The 25,743-nt window shown below is 37.6% G+C and overlaps 1 protein-coding gene across 2 annotated transcripts in view; it reads right to left on the bottom strand.

Moving 5' to 3' along the window:
• Frmd3 (FERM domain containing 3) overlaps positions 1 to 25,743 on the bottom strand; it is a 188,396-nt gene that overhangs the window by 5,705 nt on the left and 156,948 nt on the right. The window contains exon 14 of one of the 2 annotated variants that reach the window (XM_075945786.1): positions 9,418 to 9,870. In XM_075945786.1, the coding sequence (XP_075801901.1) occupies positions 9,418 to 9,870 (453 nt within the window). Of the gene's footprint in view, positions 1 to 8,260; positions 9,871 to 25,743 lie in introns of those variants that run through there. The other variant, XM_075945784.1, reaches the window with a different exon arrangement.

Below are 25,743 nucleotides of genomic sequence, written 5' to 3'. Positions count from 1 at the left end.
TTGTTATTGTCACTGCTGATTTACTTCATGTGGTCCTATTTATTAACTGTTGGTCTAAGTTCCTATGTTATCATTGTTCTGCTCAGAAAGCTCTTTCTTGTGCCTGTGAGTTCAATCCTTTACTTTATCTTCTATCAGATTCAGGGAATCTGGTCTTTTATTTAGGTATTTTATCCACCAGGAGACGAGTTTTGTGTAAGAAGATAGACATGAACCTGTTTTAATTCTTCTACATGCAGCCATCCATGTTAACCAAAGTCATGTGTTGTAGATGCTGTCATTTTTCCAGTGTATATTTTTGGCTTCCTTGTCAAAAATCAGTTGTCCATTGTGTATGAAATTGTTCAATGTGTCTGTTTGCATGCCGATACTCTGTAATACAATTTGAAATCTGTGATGATAATAGCTCCAGGAGTTCTTTTATTTTTCTGGATTTTTTAAAGCTATCCTGAGCTTTATTTCTTTTTTTTGGGGGGGGGCTTCAATATGAAGTTGAAGACTGATCTTTTAGTTTCTGTGCCGATTTTGTTGGTTGTTTTATTTTTAGAAACTGTTTTCCTGATGTCTTTCTCAGTATGTCAGTTATTTGTATATAGAAACTCTACTGATTTATATGTTAATTTTGTATCCCACCACTCTCTGAAAGTGTTGATCAGCTATAGGGATTTTCTGGTGAAATCTTATATATATATATATATATATATATATATATATATATATATATATATATATACACATATTCAGCAAAAAAGTGTACTTTGACACCTTCCCTTCCTATTTGTATGCCCTTGATTTCCTTCAGTAGTTTCAGTGTTCTAGATAAAACTTCATGTACTATATTATAGGTATGGAGAGAGTGGACTTGTCTTCTTTCTGATTTTAGTGGAAATGCTTTGAGTTTCTCTCTGTGTAAGATGACATTGGCTGGAAAATTGCTGTAAATTACATTTACTATGCAGTGTATTTCCCTTGTATGCCCAATCTCCCAAGACTTCTATCATGAAGGGATTTTGGATTGTATCAAAGGGTTTATTTTGCATCTAGAGAGATTATTATGTGCTTTACTGTCATTCAGTCTATTTAAGTGATGGATTATACATTTATTGATTTACATATGTTGATTTACATACATGCATCTCTGAATGAATCCAACTTGATTATGGCTGTATAATCTTTTTTATGTGTTCTGTAATTTAGTTTGCAAGTATTTTATAGAGCAGTTTTGTATCTATGTTGCAGCAGTTTGAATAAAAATGTTCCCCATAGACTCATATATTTAAATGATTGATCCCTAATTGATGGAACTGTTTTGGGAAATTTTTTGTTCTATTATTTTAAAGAGATACGACAATCATGGCAACTGTTATAAATGACAGCATTTAGTTGGGAGCTTGCTTATAGTTTTAGAGGTTTGTCCATTATCATCATTGTGGGGAGCATGATTGCATGTAGGCAGACATGGTGCTGGAGAAGTAACTGAGGGTACCACATTCTGATCTGTAGGCAGAGAGAGAGAGAGAGAACAAGAACTGAGCTTGTTCATGGGTTTTGGAAACATCAAAGCCCACCCCCAATGACACATTCTTCTAACAAGGCCACAACTTCTAATTATTTTAATCTTTTCAAACAGTTGTACCCCATTATGACTAAATATTCAAATATATGAGTCATTTTTGTTAAAAAAAAACCATAGGAAATCTTTTAAGATTTAGTTTTGTTTTAGGAGGTATTTGGGGTTGACCTTTGAGGTTTCAAATTTAGTGTCAGGTCCACTTTCTCTCTCTGTCTCTCTCCTCCGTCTCCCTCCCCACGTGTGTCTGTATGTCCCAACTCATAGATAAAACATAAGCTCTCACCTACTGCTCTAGTACCATGCCTTCCTGTCTAATGACATACTCCCCACTATGATAATGGTCAAGAACCGACCCTTTGAAATAGTTATCAAGCCACCAATAAAATGCTTTCTTTTATGGGTTGCCTTGGTCATAGTGTCTCTTCATAGAAATAAAAAAGTAACTAAGACATACATTCATAAAAATATTATTCTATAATTTTCCTTTTCTGTTGGAAATTTGTATTTAAGTATCAGAGATTTGAATGGCTCAATAAAAAGAGCTAGGAAATATTCCTTCAGTTCTTATTTTGTGGAATTATTTGAAAACCACTGCCATTAGGTCTTTGAATGTCTAGTGTAGATTCTGTACTGACTGCATCTGATCTTGAGCTTTTCTAGTTGGGAGACTTTTAATCACCACTTCAATTTTCCTAGGGGATTCCTGTTTATTTAAATCACTCATTTCACGTTGATCTAACTTTTGTAGGTCAAATATACCACAAAATTTAAAATGTCTTTGACTTTTTGAATTTTACTGGTAAATGTTGCAATGTCTCATTTTCATCTCTAAATTTATTAATTTGGATCTTTTCTCTCTATCTTTTGATTGATTGGGTAAAGGGTTTAATCTTGCTGATTTCTTTTTTTCAATGAAGCACCTCTTTGTTTCATTGGTTTTTTGGTATTGTTTTTGTTTGCTTATTTGTTTCTATTTTTATTGGTTTTAGCCCTGAATTTGATTATTTCTTCCCATGTTCTCTTTTTGGGTTTTATTTCTTTTTATTCTTATAGAGATTTTAGGTATGTGTTTGAATTACTAATATGAAATCTATCTATCATTATACGTTAGGGACATAGTGCTAAAAGCTTGTCTCTTAAAATTGTCTTCTTTGTGTCCCATATGTTTGGATTAATATGGTTTCATTTCCACTTAATTCTATAACATTTTTGATTTCCTTTTAGATTTCTATTTAGACATATTTTTCATTCAGTAGTGAGTTGCTCACTTGTTATAAGTTTGTATACTTTCTACTTTTTTGTTGTTTTTGATAGCTAGCATTTATCCATTGTATCAGATAGGATGCAGGGTGTTATTTCATTTTCATATTTACTTAAATTTGATTTGTATCCTTACATGTGCTCAATTTTGGAGAAAGTTGTATGAGCTTCTGAGAAGCATGTATTTTATTCAGATTTTGAGTGGCATGTTCTATAGCTGTATGCTACACCCATTTGCTTTATAATGTTATTTAACTCTTACATTTCTCTATTTATTTAATTTTTTCTGGACAAACAGTTGGTCACAGTGGGGCATTGAAGTTACCCACTTTCACTGTGTGAGAGTTAATATGTGATTTTTTTATCTGCAGTAGTGCTTCTTTATAAAAATAGGTGCCTTTGTGTTTGATGCAGAAATGTTTAGAATTGCAATATCTTCTTGGTGAATTTTTTTCTTAAATTTAGTAACCTTCCCTATCTCTTTTTTTTAAATAAAAAATAAGCTCATGTTTATTTTGTATTCCGAACACCCCTATCTCTAACATTTGCACAGATACCACAGAAAATAATATTAATGTTCAACAATTGCAAGACTGGCTTAAAAGTACGATGGTTGGTCCATCCATGATTTCTCAGGCTTATTTCCACAGTATGGGAGGCCCATCTGCTTCCTTTGATTTCAAGGGAAGAAAGCACCACAGGACAGGTCTCCTAATATTGTCCTGTGTACAACCTGCAGCTGATCGTTGCTCCAGGGGTGGAGAGATAGACTAGGTTACTGAGGATATCTGGGTGGCAGGGAACCAGGGACTGGGAGGTTGGCTTCTCCCATCTTGGCACAGGCTCTTGTTTTTTTTTGGGGGGGGATAGAATTTATATTTTCTTTTTTCCCCTATTTATTTTAATTAGTTATAGTTTAAATTCTATTTTGTCAGATATTCCAAAAGCTTTACCTGTTTGTTTCCTAGTTCCATGTGCTTGGAATATCCTTTTTCCATCCTTTATACCTAAGGTGATGTCTGTCCTTGATGGTTAGGTGTGTTTCTTGCATGCAATAGAAAGATGAATACTGTCATCTAATCCACCTCTTAATCTGTATCTTTTAATTGGGTACTTGAGACCATACTGAGAGTTATTAATAAACAATTTTTATTAATTCTTATTATTTTGTTGTTATGGTATGGACTTTGCCCCTTTCTTTTAATGTTCTGGGATTATTTTTCACTTGTGCCATCTTGAATGCAGTCAGCTTTAAGACTGAAGCTTTTCTTCTTTCCTTCTTTAGAGCTGTGATGGTATACTGCTTAAATATGCTTTCACCAGGGAATGTTTTTCTTTGTCAGTTCAATTTTATAGTGTTTCTGGGGTTAGTAGTTTGGACTGTGGTGATCTGCTGTCTTTCGAAGTGTGCATAACATACATCTTGCCCTTCTGATGTTCAGGGTATTCACTAAAAAAAAAAAATCAGATGTTATTCTAATGAGACTTCCTTTATATGTTACATGGTCTTTTCCTCTTGCAGTGTTCAATACCCATTGATCTGTACATTTAATGTTTTGAAGAATATGTATAATAGGGAATTTACTTTCTATTCTTGTCTATTAGTTGTTGTCTATGCTTCTGTACTTCCATCACTTTCTTTAGATTGGAAAATTTTCTTTTATTATTCTGTTTAAAGTATTATTTATGACTTTTACTTGGGTTTTTTCTCCTTTCTCCATATCTATTATTTATAATTTTATTCTTTTCATAGTGTCATAGATTTTCTGGATGTTTTATACTTGGATTTTTAAAAGAATTAAAATTTTCACCAGGTGGTGGTGATGTGCATCTTTAATCCCTGTACTCAGGAGGCAGAGGCATTCTTATCTCTGTGAGTTTGGGGCCTCCTGGTCTACAGAGAGAGCTGTAGGACACCCAGATCTACCCAGAAAAATCCGGTCTAGAAAACAACCAAACCAAAATATCAACATTTTTTTTGACTGAACTGTTCAATTCTTCTATCCTTTTTTCAATTCCTAAAATGTTGTCTTCCAAGTTCTTTACTCTGTTGGTTAGGACTACGCCCCCCCCCCCCCTGAGTTTCCCCTCCAGCTTTATTTCAGTTTGTGCTTTCTTCAGTGATTTTTTTCATTCTTTCCCATTTCTGAAATAGTTCTAATTTTTTATTAAGCTATTTGTGTTCCATGGTTTTCTTTATGAAGAAGACCTATGTAAAATTGCTATTTTGAAGTCTCTGTCTTGCATTTTTAGTTAAATTTCTTTCTCCAGGACATATTACAAATAAGGTTTCTGGCTTCTGGAGGATGCATATTGTCTTGATTGTTCATATTTTTTTTTCCTGGAACTCAGGCATCTGGAGTTATGACATTTGAAGTTATTTTGGTGTCTTGTTTTTGTTGTGTGGATGTTCTTTTCTTTGGTTGCTGTTGTCCAATCTAGATCTTATCACATTGTGGTGGTATGATGTCCTTGATTCCTACCCTAGTGTGGTGGTTGTGGGGTTTTTGTTAGAGTCATACTGAGTTTCCATGGGGAATTCACAAAAGAATTCGTTGATTTGGACGGCATGGCTGAAGAGTGCAGCAGGAAGAACTAAGGCTAATTTGGACCTGGGTTTGCACCAAGTCCTAAAGGGACCGAAGTAGACTGGGTGGGGGGGGGGGGAGGGCTGAGGTAGGAAGGAAGTACAGAGAGATCTGAATGGAGAACAGAAAAGAGAAAAAGTGTAATAGGAAGGAGAAAAAGTGTGGTCTTTAATCTGTTTGAGTTTAAAGATTTTTTCAGACATCTATGGTGGTTCCGTGTCTCTGGTATAAACAAATTCTGTGTATCAGCAGGCAGTCACAAAGGAACGAAGACGGGTTAGAAGAAATGGCTGAAAAGGGCAGTGGAAAAGACTTAAGTGTTCTGTATAGCACAGTTCTGCACAAAACGACAGTCCCAAGCATACACCTCTATTTAATACCATTAATTTGACCAATTATTTCTTTTAAAATGGAGTGCAGTTTTTGTGCTTATTTTTCTAGTTGGGCCTTAGTAACTTCAGTAGAATATTAGAAACTTTCCTTCATCACCTAGCACACATCCTCCTATAGTTTCTATCCATTACTTTACATAAAATAAAACTGATTGAAAAAATATTTTACCCCAGAGTATTTTATTAGAGATTCCTGCCACCATATTAACAGACAAACAATCTGGATGTTGACATAAAATGCTAATTCCAGTATACAAAGATACAGCTCAATAACAGTAATATGCCCCCCATATCTTTTGTTACTTCAATGAAATTAACTCATGGTAAATTCTTCCCAGAACTATGTTCATAAATATTAGACAAACTACAAAATATACTGTAAATACTTAACATACATTATGCTTCAAGCTCAGAAATATATGATCCTTTTCCTACATCATTCTCATTATAGAGCTCATATTAGCACTAAAAACAACTGTGTATATATATTTACTTGCTCTCTCTCTCTCTCTCTTTCTGTGTATGTACACAAACCCACAAATGTACATAAGTACTTTCATGAAATAATCAAGTACTTAAGACTCTACGTGTCTTGATATCACAGTATCTGAGAAAGAAAAGAACAAAATTATTACTCAAATTCCTCACCTGGGGCAAAAGTAGCACAAGTCAGTATGTATGAAAGGCATGTGGATTATATCTATACAAACACATAAATACATATTTTTATAAATACACATATATCAATGATACAGAATATTCAAATTCTCATGTACTTGCTTTGAACTCTCAATCTCATTATTCTATATACTGACTATTTTTTGAAGAATGTCTTCTTCATTTATCTAAAAAAACTGATTAAATATTTCTACAATAAATGGATGTTTCTTAAAGGCTTTAATTCTGTACCAAATGAATGGCATTATGGGATTCCAGTGGTAGGCTTTATTATTATTGTTTTAATTTAGAAGTTCCTATTTTGTCTTTCCTTAAAAGAATTTCTACTCCACAATGAACTGTTCCTCAAGAAAGGGTGATGCAAGCTGTAAATGCTAAAACTTCCTGCAGCTTGCTCCTTATTAATCTGCATGCATGTATTACATTTTATATCTGTCTCATTTTCTTTTTATATTTTATAATATAAACATGCTATCTCCATATTTTAAAAATATTATTTAACTTAAATATTATTTTTAAAAGAAGAAGGTCAGATGAGTTATCTTGGCCAGCACTTCAAAGACAATATGAAGCACAATTAAACAGGTGAGTAATTTTTTTTATCAAGTGCACTGGAGTTTTCCCATTCTAGAGTGTATGATTTCAAAGTCATATAAAAGAAAAAGAAAAAAATTAAAATTCAGTCAAAATGCTGATCAGTAGCAAACTTTCAAAAAATGTCTTAATGTCCAAGTCATAGAAAATATATTTCTATACCTGTATAAACCATGGATGAATAGCAAGTATATATTATAATGTATTCGACTCAAAGTCCCAAGGCTGACTTTCAAGTTTACTTTCAAAATAATCATCTAATAAAGCACTCAGAGCTGCACTAAGTAAGCATGACTATAGTGTAGTATGTAGAGATTGTGTGTTCAATCCCTTTATAATCAAAGTAATGTGATATTTTTAACATAGGTAAAAATTATGTTGTAATCTCTATACTTCCTTGATTCTTACTCCTTATACAGTGTTGGTAAGTGACCAGCAATGGAAAGCACCAGATGTTTTCTATCTTGGGTCAACTGATATGAAGGTATTTATCATTTCTTTTGTCTGCTGTTCTCTTCCACTGTCTACTTTATCCAAACAGAACTGGTGTATCATCTGATGGTTCACTGATGGAGGAAGGTCATTGGTTAAGTAATAAAGAAACTGCTTGGCCTCATAGGTTAAAACATAGGTGGGAGGAGTAAACAGAACAAAATGCTGGGAGGAAGAGGAAGTGAGCTCAGAGACACCATGCTCCCCTCTCCCGGGCAGACATAATAGCTCTGCTCTCTGAGGCAGATGCATGAAGCTCAGACCCAGGATGGACGTAGGCTAGAATCTTTCCCGGTAAGACTGATGCTACACAGATTATTAGAGATGGGTTGAACGGGATATGAGAATTAGCCTGTAAGAGCAAGAGTTAATGGGCCAAGCAGTGCTTAAAAGAATACAGTGTCCGTGTAATTATTTCGAGGCATAAGCTAGCAGGCCGCCGGGGTGCTGGGGACGCAGCCCCACCGCTCCTAATACTACAGTTCACGTCATTGTTTCAATGGAAGCCTCAACTATAAGAGTTTAGAACGTAAAAAAATCCATAAAGGAGATCTCTCTCTCTGTCTCTCACTGTCTGTCTCTTACACACACACACACACACACACACACACACACACACACACACACACACACACCTTGAAATTTCATCCAGACAATGAAAGCATGAGGGATCCCAAAAATTCACCTTCAATTTTCTCCACTTTTATTAACTAAACATGATTTTGTGAACCCAGAAACCAAATGCGCAGCTCTTTACATTGAGTACCATATATCACCATCACTTCTATAAAAGAAACCATAAGCTTATCACCTCTGGCCTAGCCGTCTCACCAGAACTCTTCTTTGCTACTTTCTATTTGTCAAACTCCTGCCTGCTTTCACATAGATTAGTAAACAATAAAGAATTAACTAGTGGATCTTTTACAATTTCACTATTGCAAGTAGCATCAATTTCTTTTAAAAAGACTCTGCTTTCCCAGCTCAAACATATGGGCAAAATGCAAATGAAACTAGAAGATTATCTTGTCTAAAACTTTGAAAACTGGACCCCACAATGTCAACTCAGGGTTCTCCTTGCTCACATCTTCTAGTTCAATCATCTTTTTTGAATACTTACTATAGTTTTTTACTATCTTTTTACAAAGACATATGCAGGTAATAAATTATGGGATTAGTTAGCCAAAAAATATCTTTAAAAAAATCAGGTGCGAAAACACTAAAAAATTCCATGTGCATTAGTTTTACAATATGTATACTTAAATAACTCCAGAAAGCTTTTTTTGCTAAAAATTTACCAAAATAGTTAGAACACATAAAAATATTTTTTTAAAAAAACTGAAAAAACCCCAGCATCAACTTATTTGTATAGGCATCAGTAAGAGGACATTATTTTCACCAAAGGTTGTATTAAAAAGATTGTATTTTTACTAAAATTCTGATTGTGAACATTATAGCTCACAATAAACAGGAATACCTAACTCCAATGTACTATATATTATGGCATGATAAGGAGATTTTTCTTTTTTTTGCTTACTTCAAGGCTGCCTTTCTGAAGGATAACTAAAAGAGTTATATTTGATTTAAATTTACTTAAGTTTAATTTCAAGGTTTGAGCATTTAGTTAAGAGAAAAAGCTAACCAAAACCTGCTGAAAATGATACAACTAGTATTGAAGATAGCCCTTAGTCTCATCAGATATGAACCTATGAAAAACCGAGCATACAGAGAAAGATGTTGACCTTCTCAGCCACCCACTCTTTCAGGGGACAGTAATATTCATAGTGAAACTGCTCAAACTCTGGTGTCTGACGGATTTCGCATAAGAAGGAGAGATCAATACCTGACTCCAAAAGGAGGAGGAGCAGGGGAAATACAAACAGCAGCAGTCCCAGGCCCACCACAAGGAGCCTGGAGAAACTCTTGACCAGGGGGTTGACCCAGATATGGCCAGTCAGGATGGAATAGCTCCATGACAAAGCTTGGCGAGCTTCCTTCAGCTCCTCTTCTTCAGCCATCAAAAAGGCATTCTCATCTGCTTCCAGTTCCTCAAATGAATCTGTGTCTTCTCTTTCTAACTCGAGCCTAGACGGACAGTCAAAGAGCATGTTGATTTCATCGTCATCCACTGGGGTAGGGAGCAGGCTGGCGCTGGGATTGTACGCTAGTTCGGAGATGGTCAAGGAGTCTTCCACTTTATCGTCCTCTTCACTCAGAGGATCTGCACACCGAGCTCCCTTCACTGGTGAGCTGACAGTCAGTGGCTCAGAAATATCTTCTTTTGGCAATGGGGCACCTAGTAAAAAACATTATTTTATAAAGGTTAAATTTCAGATTTGCTAGGTTACAAACATCTGTAGGTAGAAACATGGAGAGTTCAAGGAATATGTTAGACTACTCAGTGGCATATTGATATTAGGCAAAATCATATTAGTAAATTCTTAGCTCAACATGATAACCTAAAATAAACAATGATAATTAACATTTTGAAGTAATACAACAGTTAAGTATATTATTTGGTCTGAAAACCTTAAACTGAGTCAAGTCTTTAAGAAAAATAAGAAAACAATGTAGGAGTATGTGAAAATTACAAATGACGTCTTCCAGAGTTTGATACTATAATATAATACAGGATTATATGAATTTACCTTACAGGAATATATAATAATTGAGTGATTATTTTGAAGTATTGATTTCTATTCTTTATTCCAAGCACACTTTTGATATGTCTGTTATTATTATTATACAAGGTGAATATGTAATTCACATGTCCAAAATATGAAAAGCCTGAATATCCAGAAAATTTAAAGCAAATCAATGTTAAAGATTTCAGTTTATTTTTATAGATATCATTGAGATTAGCAACACTCAAGCATTAAAGTGTTCTCAAATGTCCCAAAATCAGAAGGAAAAAAAAACTATGAAATCTGATATATTTTAGGTCCTTAAACAGTTGGCGTATAATAATCATCAATCTGTAATTGCAATCATGTGGTATCTACAAACCTACACTTTCTTTTTTATTCGGAAGAACAACTTTCCATATCATTTTTTTAGTTAAAATAATAAATACACAGAGCAAAGAAATAGCATTGAAAGCTGCAAGAGAAGATTGTTCTATATAAGGAGAGGCTCATCAGAATACCTGTGCGTTCTCAATAGAAACTAATATTTACAAGGTTGTGGAGGACTCTCTGTATTGAGTTATCCCATGGGCATATTTGTGGGTGGGATTGTCTTAATTAAGTTAACATATCTAGGAAGACCTAGCCCACTGTGGGTGGTACCATTCCCCAGGCAAGGGATCAGTGAACAGACATGAAGTTGAGCAAAAGTAAGCAAGTAGAGAGTTTGTATACATTTCATTTACTTCTCTTGACTGTGGATATGATGTAATTTTCTGCTTTAGGCTTGTGACTTCCCCACAATGATAGACTATAACCTGAAACTATAAGATGAGATAAACCCTGTCTCCCCTAAATTTTCCCTTTCAGGATGATGTATCATAGTAGAAATGACAATAGAAAAATCTACGACTGAGAAAAATTTTAAGCGGTTAATAAATATGCTCAAGATTTATATGTCTTTCACCTATATTTATTTTATTTTGTTGGCTTATTTATTTATTTAATTATTTATTTATTTAGGTTTTTCGAGACAGGGTTTCTCTGTAGCTTTGAAGCCAATCCTGGAACTAGCTCCTGTAGACCAGGCTGGTCTTGAACTCATAGAGATCTGCTTGCCTCTGCCTCCCAAGTGCTGGGATTAAAGGCGTGCGCCACCACTGCCCAGCTGGCATATTTCTAAAATACTGATTGCAGAAGAAAAATTTTCCTTCGCAACATGAATGCATGAATTTTTCTACTTTACCTGGTAAATTACTGACAAACGATAATATTGTAATTAAAATATTATTTTTTTCTTTGCTGATGACACAAGAAATTGCATTCAAAACCACCATCTGAAATTCTGCATTGTTACACTTCATTGGAAGAATAAAAATGGCCAGTATTTCAAGAAAGAAATGCAGCAGATCCTATGGATTATTTATGGATGTGGTATGCCTTAATCCTGAAATTGCAGGTTTTCTTTCTGGTTTTTATTTGAGAAAGAAATTTGTCACTGTTTGGGCTTTTTCATTATAAATTTATCTAGCCAGTTTCTATCTCTTGTTCTCATACATGCCAGAAGGGAGGTCTGCTTTCTCATCATCTCTCATCCCCTCAATGTATCTGTGCCAGTAAACTCTGTAAAGATGTGAACAAAACTGAGAGATGCCTGGACATGATGGGCAGAGCAGCTGAACTAACTCAGTCACTTTCTCTGTGCCTTCATGTAGCAGGGCCTGATGAGGATAATCTATGGTACCACATTTCCCGGAATTCATTCCACTCCTGCTATACAGGCACACTGCCGTCTTTCTCTTAAGCTCTATGTATAACACACTTCGTTAGAAACCTAGTCCCCCATTGGTCTGTTAATTTCATTTTGTGTAAATTTATAAGCCAAGTATTTAGAGACACGGGCCTGAGATGGCTTTGATAGTCACTGATTTTCAGGGACCCAAACCTTCCCTTCCATAAGCTACAGCCAACCAGACGTGAAAAAGCCCCAGTCACTCTCGAGGAGAGTGACCAGAAGTGAAAAAGCACCCAGTTTTCCCCACATCATTGATGTGTTAGGCCAGGAACTTTAGTTTCTGAATTCAGAGGGTGAGTTCAGAAGCCAATGCCCTATGTGCTCTCTGCTTTAAGTTCACCATTACCCCAGACACACATGTATGCATGCATGCACATACAATGCCCTCCACACTCATTTTCATACTTACATACAGTTCTGTTTCTCTTTACATTTTCTTTTTATTTAAACCTCATTCTTCTTTTTCCCTTTCCACCTTTTGTGAGTCTAGGATGAACACCCTTCCTGCACCACTAACAATGGATTTGTTCCTAAAAAGAGAAGCATCAAGAAACAGCTGACAAAGGGAGCTAGCACCTTGAGATGGCTGGACTATGTGACTCCACGGCAACCCAGCATTGCATCTGGAGCCATTTCATATATCCATCTGGAGCCAAACAATAAATTGATGTGGGCTGGACAACCCACCACCAGAAATGGGAAGGAGGCTTCTGAAGCTGTATTGAAACTACCTTACTATAGTGGAGAGCTGCAATGCACTAAGTGCTAGCCCGGCACTCTGGTTCCACAGGGTTCTAGTGTCTGCTCTTTGTTGAACACATTCAGGTTGGTTTTATTATTTGGCTGGGACACTATTATTTCCGCTCTCAGAACTGCTCCACAGTTTTGTTTACTTTTCTTTTGCCACAAGGTGCTCTCTTTCTTCTTTGCTTTTGTTTTTACTTTTCAGTTGCTGTGACATGGATAGGGTCAAGGAAAAGAGCATCTGGATACCATCTCTTTCTGAGTTCATTCAGATATTTTTCCACCTATGTTCTGTATTTTCTAGATTATGGGCACTTAAATACAAGTTTTGTGTAAACCAAAGTGTGTCTCTTTTAAATTAAGGGACTTTCCTTAAGTGAGGAATTAATTCTTAATACTATAATGTTTGCCTCTTACCTAGCCTGAAGAAAATAAAATGGACTAGCTGATTAAAATGTTCAAGACAGAGAGGTCCACAGGAAATGTCAGAAGAGAATATTAGAGGTGCAACAGAGAAGATTCCCCACACCTTATATAATCATTAGAGATTGGCTTCTTTCCTAGCCATTCAAAGTTCATTGTTTACTCAAGACATTTAATTTATGGTGGTTCCAGTATAAGAGTCAGAGTACTGGTGGTGAGAATGGTTAGATGTTGGTTAGAATGATGTGTTTGAGTCTGATGTGCCGCTTTTTCTCACAATGGTACTTGAAAGAAGTCTTATCAGTGACAGCAGCTGGTGTGCTTGGGCCTCTTCTCATGCTTAAGAGGCAAGGAGAGAAAAATAATGGAAACTCGCCAGATGGTGCTCCAGAAAAGAAGGCAGCTACAGAGATAAGAACTGCGTCCAATATATCTGCTCTTGTCTTACAGATAGGTAGCTGTTTATCTTTAACAAAGATTGCTGCAGACTGAATCCTTATGTACTGGTAGCTCTTCAATTCACATATCTTATAAAAGAAATGCCTGCTATTGTTTTGTACTTGAGCCTGGCCTAGATATAAATCAGACAATAGAGAAAAATGGCCTTCATATGGAAGTTTTACTTTTAATATCATTTTATAAGTATATATGTTTTGCAAGGCAAAAAAGTAAATGGTTTGAGATTCTTTATTTATTCTTTGCTTAACTTAAACATACACCTGGAGTCAAATGCGGACCCAGCACTTCAGTGTGTCCTCATACCAGGGGATTCCCAAGCTGTTAATGGCCTCTTATATGTTCAGTCACTCTTATGACAAGAAAAAGTTCATTTCCCTCCTTACCTTCATCCAAATAAACTAGTGGTTCTTAATCTTCCTAATGCTGTGACACTTTAATACAGTTTCTTATGCTGTGGTGATTCCCAACCATAAAATTATATTGTTGTTACTTCATAACTGTAATTTTACTACTATTATGATTGGTAATGTAAATATCTGATATTCAGGATATCTGATGTGACCCCCACAGTGGTTGTGACCCACAGGTTGAGAACTGCTGTAATAAATCCTTACTAGCTTTGAGTTGGCAATACTCCAGGATATCCTTCTATGCTCTGCTTTTTTTTGACCCAATTTAAGAATCTATAATAAATAAAACTTCCTTATGAATTTATCCTTTCATTGTCCCTCATTTTCACTGGGTGGCTTTGGTGACCAGTGATTTTCCAGGACCCTAGTCCTCCTTGCTTTCTTGAGGCTAGCCAACTTCTTCTTTTTTTTTTTAATAAATTTATTTATTTATTAAAGATTTCTGTCTCTTCCCCGCCACCACCTCCCATTTCCCTCCCCCTCCCCCAGTTAAGTCCCCCCCCCAGCCCGAAAAGCAATCAGGGTTCCCTGTCCTGTGGGAGGTCCAAGGAACCCCCACCTCCATCCAGGTCTAGTAAGTTGAGCATCCAAACTGCCTAGGCTCCCACAAAGCCAGTGCATGCAGTAGGATCAGAAACCCATTGCCATTGTTCTTGAGTTCTCATTAGTCCTCATTGTCCGCTATGTTCAGAGAGTCCGGTTTTATCCCAGGCTTTTCCAGACCCAGGCCAGCTGGCCTTGGTGAGTTCCCAGTAGAACATCCCCATTGTCTCAGTGAATGGGTGCACCCCTTGCGGTCCTGAGTTCCTTGCTCATGCTCTCTCTCCTTCTGCTCCTGATTTGGACCTTGAGATTTCAGTCCGGTGCTCCAATCAAAAACACCAATGATAGCCTTTGCTGGAGAGGTTGTGGAGAAAGGGGTACACTCATCCATTGCTGGTGGGAATGCAAACTTGTGCAACCACTTAGGAAAGCAGTGTTTCGGTTTCTCAGGAAATTCGGAATCAACCTACCCCTGGACCCAGCAATACCACTCTTGGGAATATACCCAAGAGAGGCCCTATCATACAACAAAAGTATATGCTCTACGATGTTCATAGCAGCATTGTTTGTGATAGCCAGAACCTGGAAACAACCTAGATGCCCTTCAATGGAAGAATGGATGAAGAGGCTAGCCAACTTCTATCTCTCTAAATTATACTCCACTTTTTCTCTATCATCTTTTCCCCACTTCCCCATCTTTTTCACATCCTTTCTTAAAAATACAATGCCACGCAGAAATCATACAGTCTGACTACAAGCCAATACTATGTACTATTCATCAACCACAGAGCAGTTCCCTTCTGAGATCCTTTATGAGGAACACACATTTGCTTAGACTATCCTATAAGGACCTTAACCTGTTCAAAATCTTCTTGAGTCAAAGTTTTAATTTTTTTAAACTCTGACATCATTTAAAAGTGGTTGAGTGTTGCTCATATCTTACTTTATTTTATAGACTATAAAAATCAATTTTGGAAAAGTGATATTCTTATCTATGGCACTAAGCATCTTGGTGAGGAACCAAGACAGACCAGTGCTTTTGTCGCAAGTAGAAAGAGAGCAACAATTTGAATCTCCATTGTATTTCCAATGAAAAGTACTGTACTTCATAAAATGAGCTAAATTTGGAACATTAGTCAATGGCAGGACTGAGGTATGCTCTTGTCACCACTGAAATGTTTACATGGAAGAACATTGCACTTCACAATGAGCTGTGCTGAGAATTAGTTAATACAGAATATACAGAATGCACAGTGTTAGATTCTTGTGATGCTAACATAATATATGGAAAATAAAATTCCCATGAATTTTGTTGGAAGTAAAGCATTTACCCTTCCTTACATGCAATATAAGAAATAACATAAAGTTTCAGTGATTTGTTTGTACTGATGTAAACTTCTGGCTAGCACATCAGAGAATCCTGGAATTCCAAAGACAAGAATGGCTCCAAGGAATAGCATACACAGGGAATAAAAAAGAGTCTTTGAAGATACTATACAATTTTGCCTGCAGATCTTGCTTGGGTTTTTGTTGTATCAACTGAGCTGCTCTAGGCATCTCTTTCCTGGAGGTGTTGCCAAACCAAACAGAAGCAATTCCTTCTAGTAATCAGTTGGTATGACAAGGGGCTTTGGAGTTTTGCTTAGTTCCTCCAATACTATATTTATAAGTAAAAGCAGAGGTTATCTCAGCTTTTCAGCAGTCCTACAGTTCAGCAGCAGCAGGCTGTTACTGGCTTAAATGGGAAAGTTGATGACGAACAAAGAATAATTAGCAATGCTACAATGATGCTTTTATGAATTATTTCTAATTTAGGATAGTAAACTATCTTCTGCATTATGCTAAATGTGTTTCTTATTCATTTTTTGAAATATGTTCTAATTTATGGTGATTAATCAAAGTCTATTTGTGATGATCACAACTACATTAATGCTCACAGGGAAGGAAGCTAATGCCACTGATTACATTCAGGAAGTTCACCATCAGGAAGATGATGTTTTTGTACTTTTTATTTTTTCTTTATTATGTTTTATAAGATGATGTATTTTTATATGAGATAGTAAAATAGCAAGCATAAAATCCTGTGGCAGGAAGGAATATAATTAAAATTGGTGTTGATGGGTCCACCATCCCTAGATGAAGAGTAATTATAAGGAAGAAGAGGGTGACTCTACAGGATTCATAAGATATTCCTACTATATATGGACCATAGAATAAGCTTGAAGCTGAGAAGTGGTGGTACATTCCTTTAATCCCAGGACTCAGAGGTAGAGATAGGTGGATATCTGTGTGTTTGAGGCCATCTTGATATATAGATATAGTTCCAGTACAACTAAGGCGACATAAAGAAGCCCTGTCTTAAAAAAAAAAACAAAAAAAGATTTGGACTAATGCTTTGGAATTAACTAATAATATATATGAAAAAGTGAAAGAACTGACTTACCACATAGAAATAGACGTGTAGGGAAAAAGACCCTCAACCTATGCAAGTGATAGAGGTAAAAGTGTTTGAATCATGGCCATTAAACTCCAGAAATGGAAGTAGAAGGAGTATGTTCACAGTAGACAGCCAAAGACAATGAACGGACAATGAGAAGAACCTATTAGGCTATAGTAGAACACTGTTTTATCAGAGACTTTACCAGCAGTAATGCTGCATAAGAAAATATCAAGTCTCATATAAGGTCAAAAGTATTGAATAATCCTTTCTTTTAGGTGTATGAGATGCTTCTATTACCATTCCCAAATCATATATAGATTAAAATCTTTTTTTTTTATGTTCACCACTCTGTTAACGTAACTTAAAATAGTTTAATAGCCTCTATGTACATGATGGAGATAATGTCCTGGCTAAAAGAACTTATGTTTATGATTCTTATCTTCCAACTTCTTTTAAGAAGTTATTTTTCTCTCATACAAAAATCCAGAATGTTCCTTACCCTCCCCCACTCCTCCCAATCTCCCCTGACCTCCCTTCTCCTCCAGATCCACTCCTCTTGTCCTCTACACCCCCTGAAAATGACAGTTGCATTCTGAGATGTGTTTTTGAGTAAAACTGTGCCTTTCTAGAAACGCAAAAAAATAGAAATACTCTGTCTCTCTCTAATACACACACACACAAACACACACACACACCCTTTCCATTTGGGGTTATGATGTGGGATTCCCCTCTGTATGCTGTAAATACCATTGGTGAATAAAAAAATTGCCTTGGCCTGTTGATAGGGCAGATTATAGCTAGGTAGGAAAAACTAAACTGAATGCTGGGAGAAAAAAGGTTGAGTCAGTGTCAAGCTATATAGTCCCACTGGAGACAGATACTGGAACATTACCCAGTAAATCACAGCCTTGTGGCGATACACAGATTAATGGAGATTGGTTAAATTAAGATATGAGTTGGCTTCTTGAGTTTTAGTTATTCTTCTCATCCATTTCTGGGGATGGATGGATATAGAGACAGAGACCCACACTGGAGCACTGGACTGAGCTCCCAAGGTCCCAATGAGGAGCAGAAGGAGGGAGAACATGAGCAAGGAAGTCAGGACCACGAGGGGTGCACCCACCCACTGAGACAGCGGAGCTGATCTATTGGGAGCTCACCAAGGCCAGCTGGACTGTGACTGAAAAAGCATGGGATAAAACCGGACTCTCTGAACATGGCGAACAATGAGGGCTGATGAGAAGCCAAGGACAATGGCACGGGATTTTGATCCTACTTCATGTTCTGGCTTTGTGGGAGCCTAGCCAGTTTGGATGTTCACCTTTCTAGACATGGACGGAGGGGGGAGGACCTTGGACTTTCCATAGGGCAGGGAACCCTGACTGCTCTTTGGACTGGAGAGGGAGGGGGAGAAGGGTGGGAGGAAGGGGAGGGAAATGGGAGGCTGGGAGGAAGCGGAAACTCTTTTTTTCTTTTTCTCAATAAAAAATTAAAAAAAAAGATATGAGTTGGCTAAAAATATACTTAAGCTATTGGCTAAAGAGTATTGCAAATAATGCGGTTTCTGTGTGATCATTTCGAGGCTGGGAACAAACAAGCAGCCTCATACAACAGGGGTACCTGTATCTTAAGCGAAAATTATTACTGCCAAAAGAAATAAAATTTTCCTATTAAAAAAAAAGAAAACATTAACTTTGTTTAAGGAATTAGACTGCCATGTTTTTACTGTTGTTAAAATGTTAAGATTAGCAAAGAAAGAGGTAGGCTAATGGCAGATCTTCACTTCTATAACAAACCATCTGTTGCAGATTCCCCTCTTTCTCTGCTCCCATCTCCAGCAGATCACATAGATCTAGTTCTACAACCTCCCTCCCCCAACTTATGCTCTTATCCCAGTCTGCATATCCAGCAGACATTTCCTGGGAACCCACACGTCACACAGGCCAGGGAAGCAGGTAGGCTAACTGCAGATATTCACTTCATAGCAAAACACCTGCTGCAGCCTCTCCTTTCTCTCTGTCCCCATCTCCAGCAGATAAGGCAGGTTTTTCCAAACTTCATTTCCTCTACTCATCCTCTTAGACCAAGACCAATAAAACAAATGACAGCTCATATTGGAGAGGCTATGGGGTAAATGGAACACTTATTCATTGCTGGTGTGACTGAAAACTTATATAGCCACTATGGAAATCTATTTGGCAGTTCATCACGAAGATGAGAATCAATCTCCTTCAAGATTCAGCTACACTACTCTTGATCATATACCCAAAGGATATTTCATCTTATCTCAGAAACAATTGCTTAGCCATGTTCATTGTTGCTCTATTCATAATGGCCAGAAATTAGAAATAACTTAGATGTCCCTCAACAGAAGAAATGAATGGAGAAAAATACATTGTACATTTACACAATGGGACATTAAACAACTGTTAAAAATGATAAAAGTTTTGGAGAGATTAGGGATACAAGGGTCATACCTAAATATAATAAAAGCTATATACAGCAAGCCGACAGCTAACATCAAATTAAATGGAGAGAAACTCAAAGCCATCCCACTAAACTCAGGAACACGACAAGGCTGTCCACTCTCGCCATACCTCTTCAATATAGTGCTTGAAGTTCTAGCAATAGCAATAAGACAACATAAGGGGATCAAGGGGATTCAAATTGGAAAGGAAGAAGTTAAACTTTCATTATTTGCAGATGATATGATAGTGTACATAAGCGACCCCCAAAACTCCACCAAAGAACTTTTACAGCTGATAAACAGCTTTAGTAATGTGGCAGGATACAAGATCAACTCCAAAAAATCAGTTGCCTTCCTTTACCCTAAGGATAAGGAAGCAGAGAGGGAAATCAGAGAAGCTTCACCTTTCACGATAGCCACAAACAGCATAAAATATCTTGGGGTAACTCTAACCAAGGAAGTGAAAGATCTATTTGACAAGAACTTTAAGGCATTGAAGAAAGAAACTGAGGAGTATACCAGAAAATGGAAGGACCTCCCTTGCTCTTGGATTGGGAGGATCAACATAGTAAAAATGGCAATTCTACCAAAGGCAATTTATAGATTCAATGCAATCCCCATCAAGGTCCCATCAAAATTCTTCACAGATCTTGAGAGGACAATAATCAACTTTATATGGAAAAACAAAAAACCCAGGATAGCCAAAACAATCCTATACAATAAAGGATTGTCTGGAGGCATTACCATCCCTGACTTCAAACTCTGTTACAGAGCTACAGTGATGAAAACAGTGTGGTACTGGCATAAAAATAGAGAAGTCGACCAATGGAATCGTATAGAAGACCCGAATTTTAACCCACAAACCTATGAACACCTCATTTTTGATAAAGGAGGCAAAAGTATACAATGGAAGAAAGAAAACATCTTCAACAAATGGTGCTGGCATAACTGGACGTCAACCTGTAGAAGAATGAAAATAGACCCATATCTATCACCATGCACAAAACTCAAGTCCAAAAGGATTAAAGACCTCACTATCAGTCAGAACACATTGAACCTGATAGAAGAGAAAGTGGGAAGTACCCTACATCAGATGGGCACAGGAGATCGCTTCCTATGTGTAACCCCAACAGCTCAGACATTAAGGGCAACATTGAATAAATGGGACCTACTAAAACTGAGAAGCTTCTGTAAAGCAAAGGACACTGTCACCAAGACAAAAAGGCAACCTACTGACTGGGAGAAGATCTTCACCAACCCCACAACAGACAAAGGTCTGATCTCCAAAATATATAGAGAACTCAGGAAACTAGACTTTAAAATGCTAATTAACCCAATTAAAAAATGGGGCACTGATCTGAACAGAGAATTCTCAGCAGAGGAAGTTCAAATGGCCAAAAGACACTTAAGGTCATGTTCAACCTCCTTAGCGATCAGGGAAATGCAAATCAAAACAACTTTGAGATATCATCTTACACCTGTCAGAATGGCTAAAATAAAAAACTCCAATGATAGCCTTTGCTGGAGAGGCTGTGGAGGACGGGGTACCCTCATCCATTGCTGGTGGGAATGCAATCTTGTGCAACCACTTTGGAAATCAGTGTTTCGGTTTATCAGGAAATTTGGGATCAACCTACCCCTGGACCCAGCAATACCACTCCTGGGAATATACCCAAGAGATGCCCTATCATATGACAAGAGCATTTGTCCAACTATGTTCATAGCAGTATTATTTGTAATAGCCAGAACCTGGAAACAACCTAGATGCCCTTCAATGGAAGAATGGATGAAGAAAGTGTGGAATATCTACACATTAGAGTACTATGCTGCGGTAAAAAACAATGACTTCTCGAATTTTGCATGCAAATGGATGGAAATAGAAAACACTATCCTGAGTGAGGTAACCCAGACCCAAAAAGATGAACATGGGATGTACTCACTCATAATTGGTTTCTAGCCATAAATAAGGGACACGGAGCCTACAATTGGTGATCCTATAGAAGCTAAGTAAGAAGGTGAACCAAAGGAAAAACATATAGTTATCCTCTTGGCTATGGGAAGTAGACAAAGTTGCCGGGGAGAAAATTGAGATCTTGGGGGTGGGGTGGGATGGGGGTAAGGGGAGATGGGGAGAGAAAAGGGAGAAGGGGAGGAAGGGGGGAACTTGGAGAAAAAGGAGGATTGGGATAAAGGAAGGTTGGATAGGGGAGCACGGAAACACAATTCTTAGTTAAGGGAGCCACCTTAGGGTTGGCAAGAGATTTGAACCTAGAATGGCTCCCAGGTGCCCAAGCCGAGGTCCCCAGTTAATTCCTTGGGCAGCTGGGGATAAGGAACCTGAAATGACCGTATCCTAGAGCAATACTGACGAATATCTTGCATATCATCATAGAACCTTCATCTGGTGATGGATGGAGATAGAGACAGAGACCCACACTGGAGCACTGGACTGAGCTCCCAAGGTCCCAATGAGGAGCAGAAGGAGGGAGAACAAGAGCAAAGAAGTCGGGACCACGAGGGGTGCACCCACCCACTGAGACAGCGGAGCTGATCTATTGGGAGCTCACCAAGGCCAGCTGGACTGTGACTGAAAAAGCCTGGGATAAAACCGGACTCTCTGAATATGGCGGACAATGAGAGCTGATGGGACATTGCTGAAGTCGCTAACACCCTGAGACTAGATAGGTCATGAAACTAGGGGAAAGCTACTACTTTTATTCTGCTAAAGGTACACAGTAATAAAATGACTCCTAATGACATACTGCTATACTCATAGATCAGTGCATTGATTAGCCCTTATCAGAGAATCTTCTTTTCAAAGTAGATGGTAATTGGTACAACTGGACAATGTATGAGAATGAAGGACTTCGGAGCATTCAGTCCTAAAAACTGGATGCTTTCATCAAATCCCTCACCATAAGGATTCAAAATGAGGTACTTTGGAGTATTCAGTCCTAAATGGGATGCCTTCCTCAACCCTCGCCTTAAGGCTTAGGTGCTCTGGCACAATGGTTTGTAGCCTGTCAATTGTATTTTAATAAAATGCTGATTGGTCAGTATCTAGGCAGATAGTATAGGTGGGACAAGCAGATAGGAAGTAGAGGCGGGAAATGAGAACAGGAGAATTCTGGAAAGAGGAAAGCTTTGTCTTCAGTCCTGACCTGGCCACAGAGCAAGCAAGATGTAACTGCTTTACCGGAAAAGGCACCAAGCCATGTGGCTGACATAGACAAGAATAATGGGCTAATATAAGTCATAAGAGTTAATAAGAAGCCTGAGCTAATGGGTCAATCAGTTTATAGTTAATGTAGACCTCTGTGTGATTTCTTTGGGACTTAACAACTGTAGGAGCTGGGCAGGACAGAAAACTCAGTCAACACTCGGGGTTCTATATGAAAGAAGAGGTATATTATTATGAGTCAGGGATTATGGGTGACTCTAAAGAAATAGTATTCTGCAGGCACAATAGGACTGATGTGCATATGGACCCATAGGATTATGATAGCATGCATAGGACCTAAGCAGGATCAAGCCAGATGGAGTCCCAGCACTGAGAAGGGGAAGTGGACACATGATCTCACCCCTAACCAAGAAGGTATTTACAAATGATACCCACTGACAAAGTAAAATCAATTTTCTTCAACTCCAGTGGAAGGTTTATTAGCCACTTCAGAGCAGGTTCCATTCCCAGGAGTAGTTGGTTATCACAAAACAAATCCCAAGGATCACCAGTACTTTCATCAGCTTGACTTCATGCTCCTGGTATATTTCTTTGAGTGAAATTAACTTTGTGTTATGGTCATGGGATCCCAAAGTTGACTGAAGAAGGATGATAAAGATAAGACTGACTTGTGGGGAAAAGACAAATTACACGTGGAATTGTGACTATACAGATGTGACTGTAGATGGAAAAAGAAACTTAAGATCCAGATGGGTTGAACAGTTTGCATGAAAAATTCAGTCACAAGTTGTTATTGCTTTGGGACATCCTTACACCATGTGGTGATTTGAATAGATATGGTCCCCCATAGACTTATGTGTTTGAATGAGTGGCCTATAGGGAGTGGCACTATTAGGAGAATTGGTCTGTTGGAGTAGGGGTGGCCTTGATGGAGGAAGTATGTCACTGTGGAGGTGGGCTGTGAGGTCTGATATATGTTCAGTTGTGCCCAGTTACACAGTTCCTTCCTGCCCGCAGATCAAGGCCTTTAATCCCAGCACTCGGGAGGCAGAGGCAGGCGCAGGCGGATTTCTGTGAGTTCGAGACCAGCCTGGTCTACAAGAGCTAGTTCCAGGACAGGCTCCAAAACCACAGAGAAACCCTGTCTCGAAAAACCAAAAAAAAAAAAAAAAAAAAAAAAAAAAGATGTATAACTCTCAGTTTTTTCTCTAGCATCATGTCTGCTTGGATATCACCATGTCCTGTCATGATGATAATGGACTAAACTTCTGACACTGTAAGCCAGACCCAATTAAATGTTCTCCTTTATAAAAGTTGCTGCAGTCATGGTGTCCCTTCATGCAATAGAAATCCTAACTAAGATATACCAGGAAATTAAAGAGACCCTATGAGTAGAGTTTTTAGTGTCAGAGTCTGGGACTTCGAAGCTCTTAACAAGCTAGGCTCAGCAATTTATCCTTAATAGGCCAATTAAACAAACAAAAAATAGCAAAACTCATGAAGGGAATTTATTCAGTGATACCACATTGGGAAGAGAAACAAGGAGATCCAGTTCGCAGCCCCACAGGTCCATCTTTATGTTCCTAACATGAATTTGGGGTTTATAGCAGATCACAAATTGAAGATTGAAGATGAGATTCCTGGAAACTTTCAACAGCATGTTGTCTATTCCTTTAATAGTCTGATAGCCAAAAGAAAGTGAAAATGCCCTTTCTATGGAAGGAATTACCAGCTTGAGGTTGATGTTAAAGTGACTGGGAAATGTGCTGTCTTTACAGTGCCTGATATCTAGAGTTTTTATGAAAAATCATATCTCAAATAAAAATGTTAAGGGGAAGCCAGACAGTGGTTGTGCTTGCTTTTAATCTCAGCACTCTTGAGGCAGATGCAGGCAGATCTCTATGAGTTCAAGGCTAGCCTGGTTCACAAAGAGAATTCTAGGACAGCCAGGGAAGAGAAATCCTGTGTTGAAAACAAAACAAACAACAAAACAAAACAAAACAAAAAATGTTAAGGGAATGCTAGTTTGATTTTAGGGTTTTAATAACTTTATTTGGCATGCATTAAGGAATTACTTTAGCATTTGTTGGGTGTGAGTTTGCCTCACTTTGTGTCTCAAAACAGCATGTGGTGAGATTCTTTCTTAAGTAAGTCTTTCTAAAGTGAGAGATATTATATAAAGAAGAGGAAAGAAGAATAAATCAGAAGTAAAAAAGAAAGGAGTATGAGAATGAAGCAGATGAAAAAGGGCAACAGTAACAATAACAGCAGTGGTGATGAACAAAAATTTATTATTACTTAATGATACAAGTCTTTTGAGTTGAAGTAGAAACTAAATATTTAGTTTTCATTAAAACTATCAGGCAACTAAGATGTAGCTTAGTTGGTAGACTACTTGCCTATCATGCATAATGCCCTTTTTTACATTGCTATCACTGCTTAGTACTATAGTGTCATGATCATGGTATTATGGTGCATGCCAGTCATTTCAGTGTTCGGAAACTAGAGGCAGGAAGGAGCCAGAGGCAGTAAGAAAGGACAGTCAAAGCCATTCTTGAGTATATATGAGATCTGAGGGCAACCTGGGATACATGGCAGTGTATCTCAAAATTAAACCAAGCCAAACTAAACTGGTAAAAAGTTAGCAAAAAACAGGAGTGGAAATAAAAAGGTCAAAAATGGAGAATCAGTACAGATGTACTTGTGGAGAATTGCTTATAATCATAGCTTTACTTTTGAGTAGTATATAAAACCATTCATTTCATTAGGACTCTCTGCATAATTATAACCCTTAGTCTCACATGGATGTAGTAGCCATCAGACATAGGTGGCTACTGAGTACTTACTAGAAATGTAGCTATGGTGATTGAGGGATTGAATTTTCATTTTAATGAATTATAACCAAATTTCAAATAGTCACTAAAATAATTTGCCTTACTTAACAGTGCGTGTATTGCAGCATTATGTCTTTCACAAGTAATTTTAGAAATACTGGTTTCGAGACAAGGTTTCTCTGTGTAGCCTTGACTGTTCTGCAGCTCACTCTGTGGAGCAGAATGGCCTCAAACTCACAGAGATCTACT

Source organism: Microtus pennsylvanicus, chromosome 13 (assembly GCF_037038515.1).
Source record: "Microtus pennsylvanicus isolate mMicPen1 chromosome 13, mMicPen1.hap1, whole genome shotgun sequence".
Classification (NCBI taxonomy): Eukaryota; Metazoa; Chordata; class Mammalia; order Rodentia; family Cricetidae; genus Microtus; species Microtus pennsylvanicus.
Note: the sequence above shows the minus strand (reverse complement) of the source record. Positions and strands in the feature narration are given on the sequence as shown.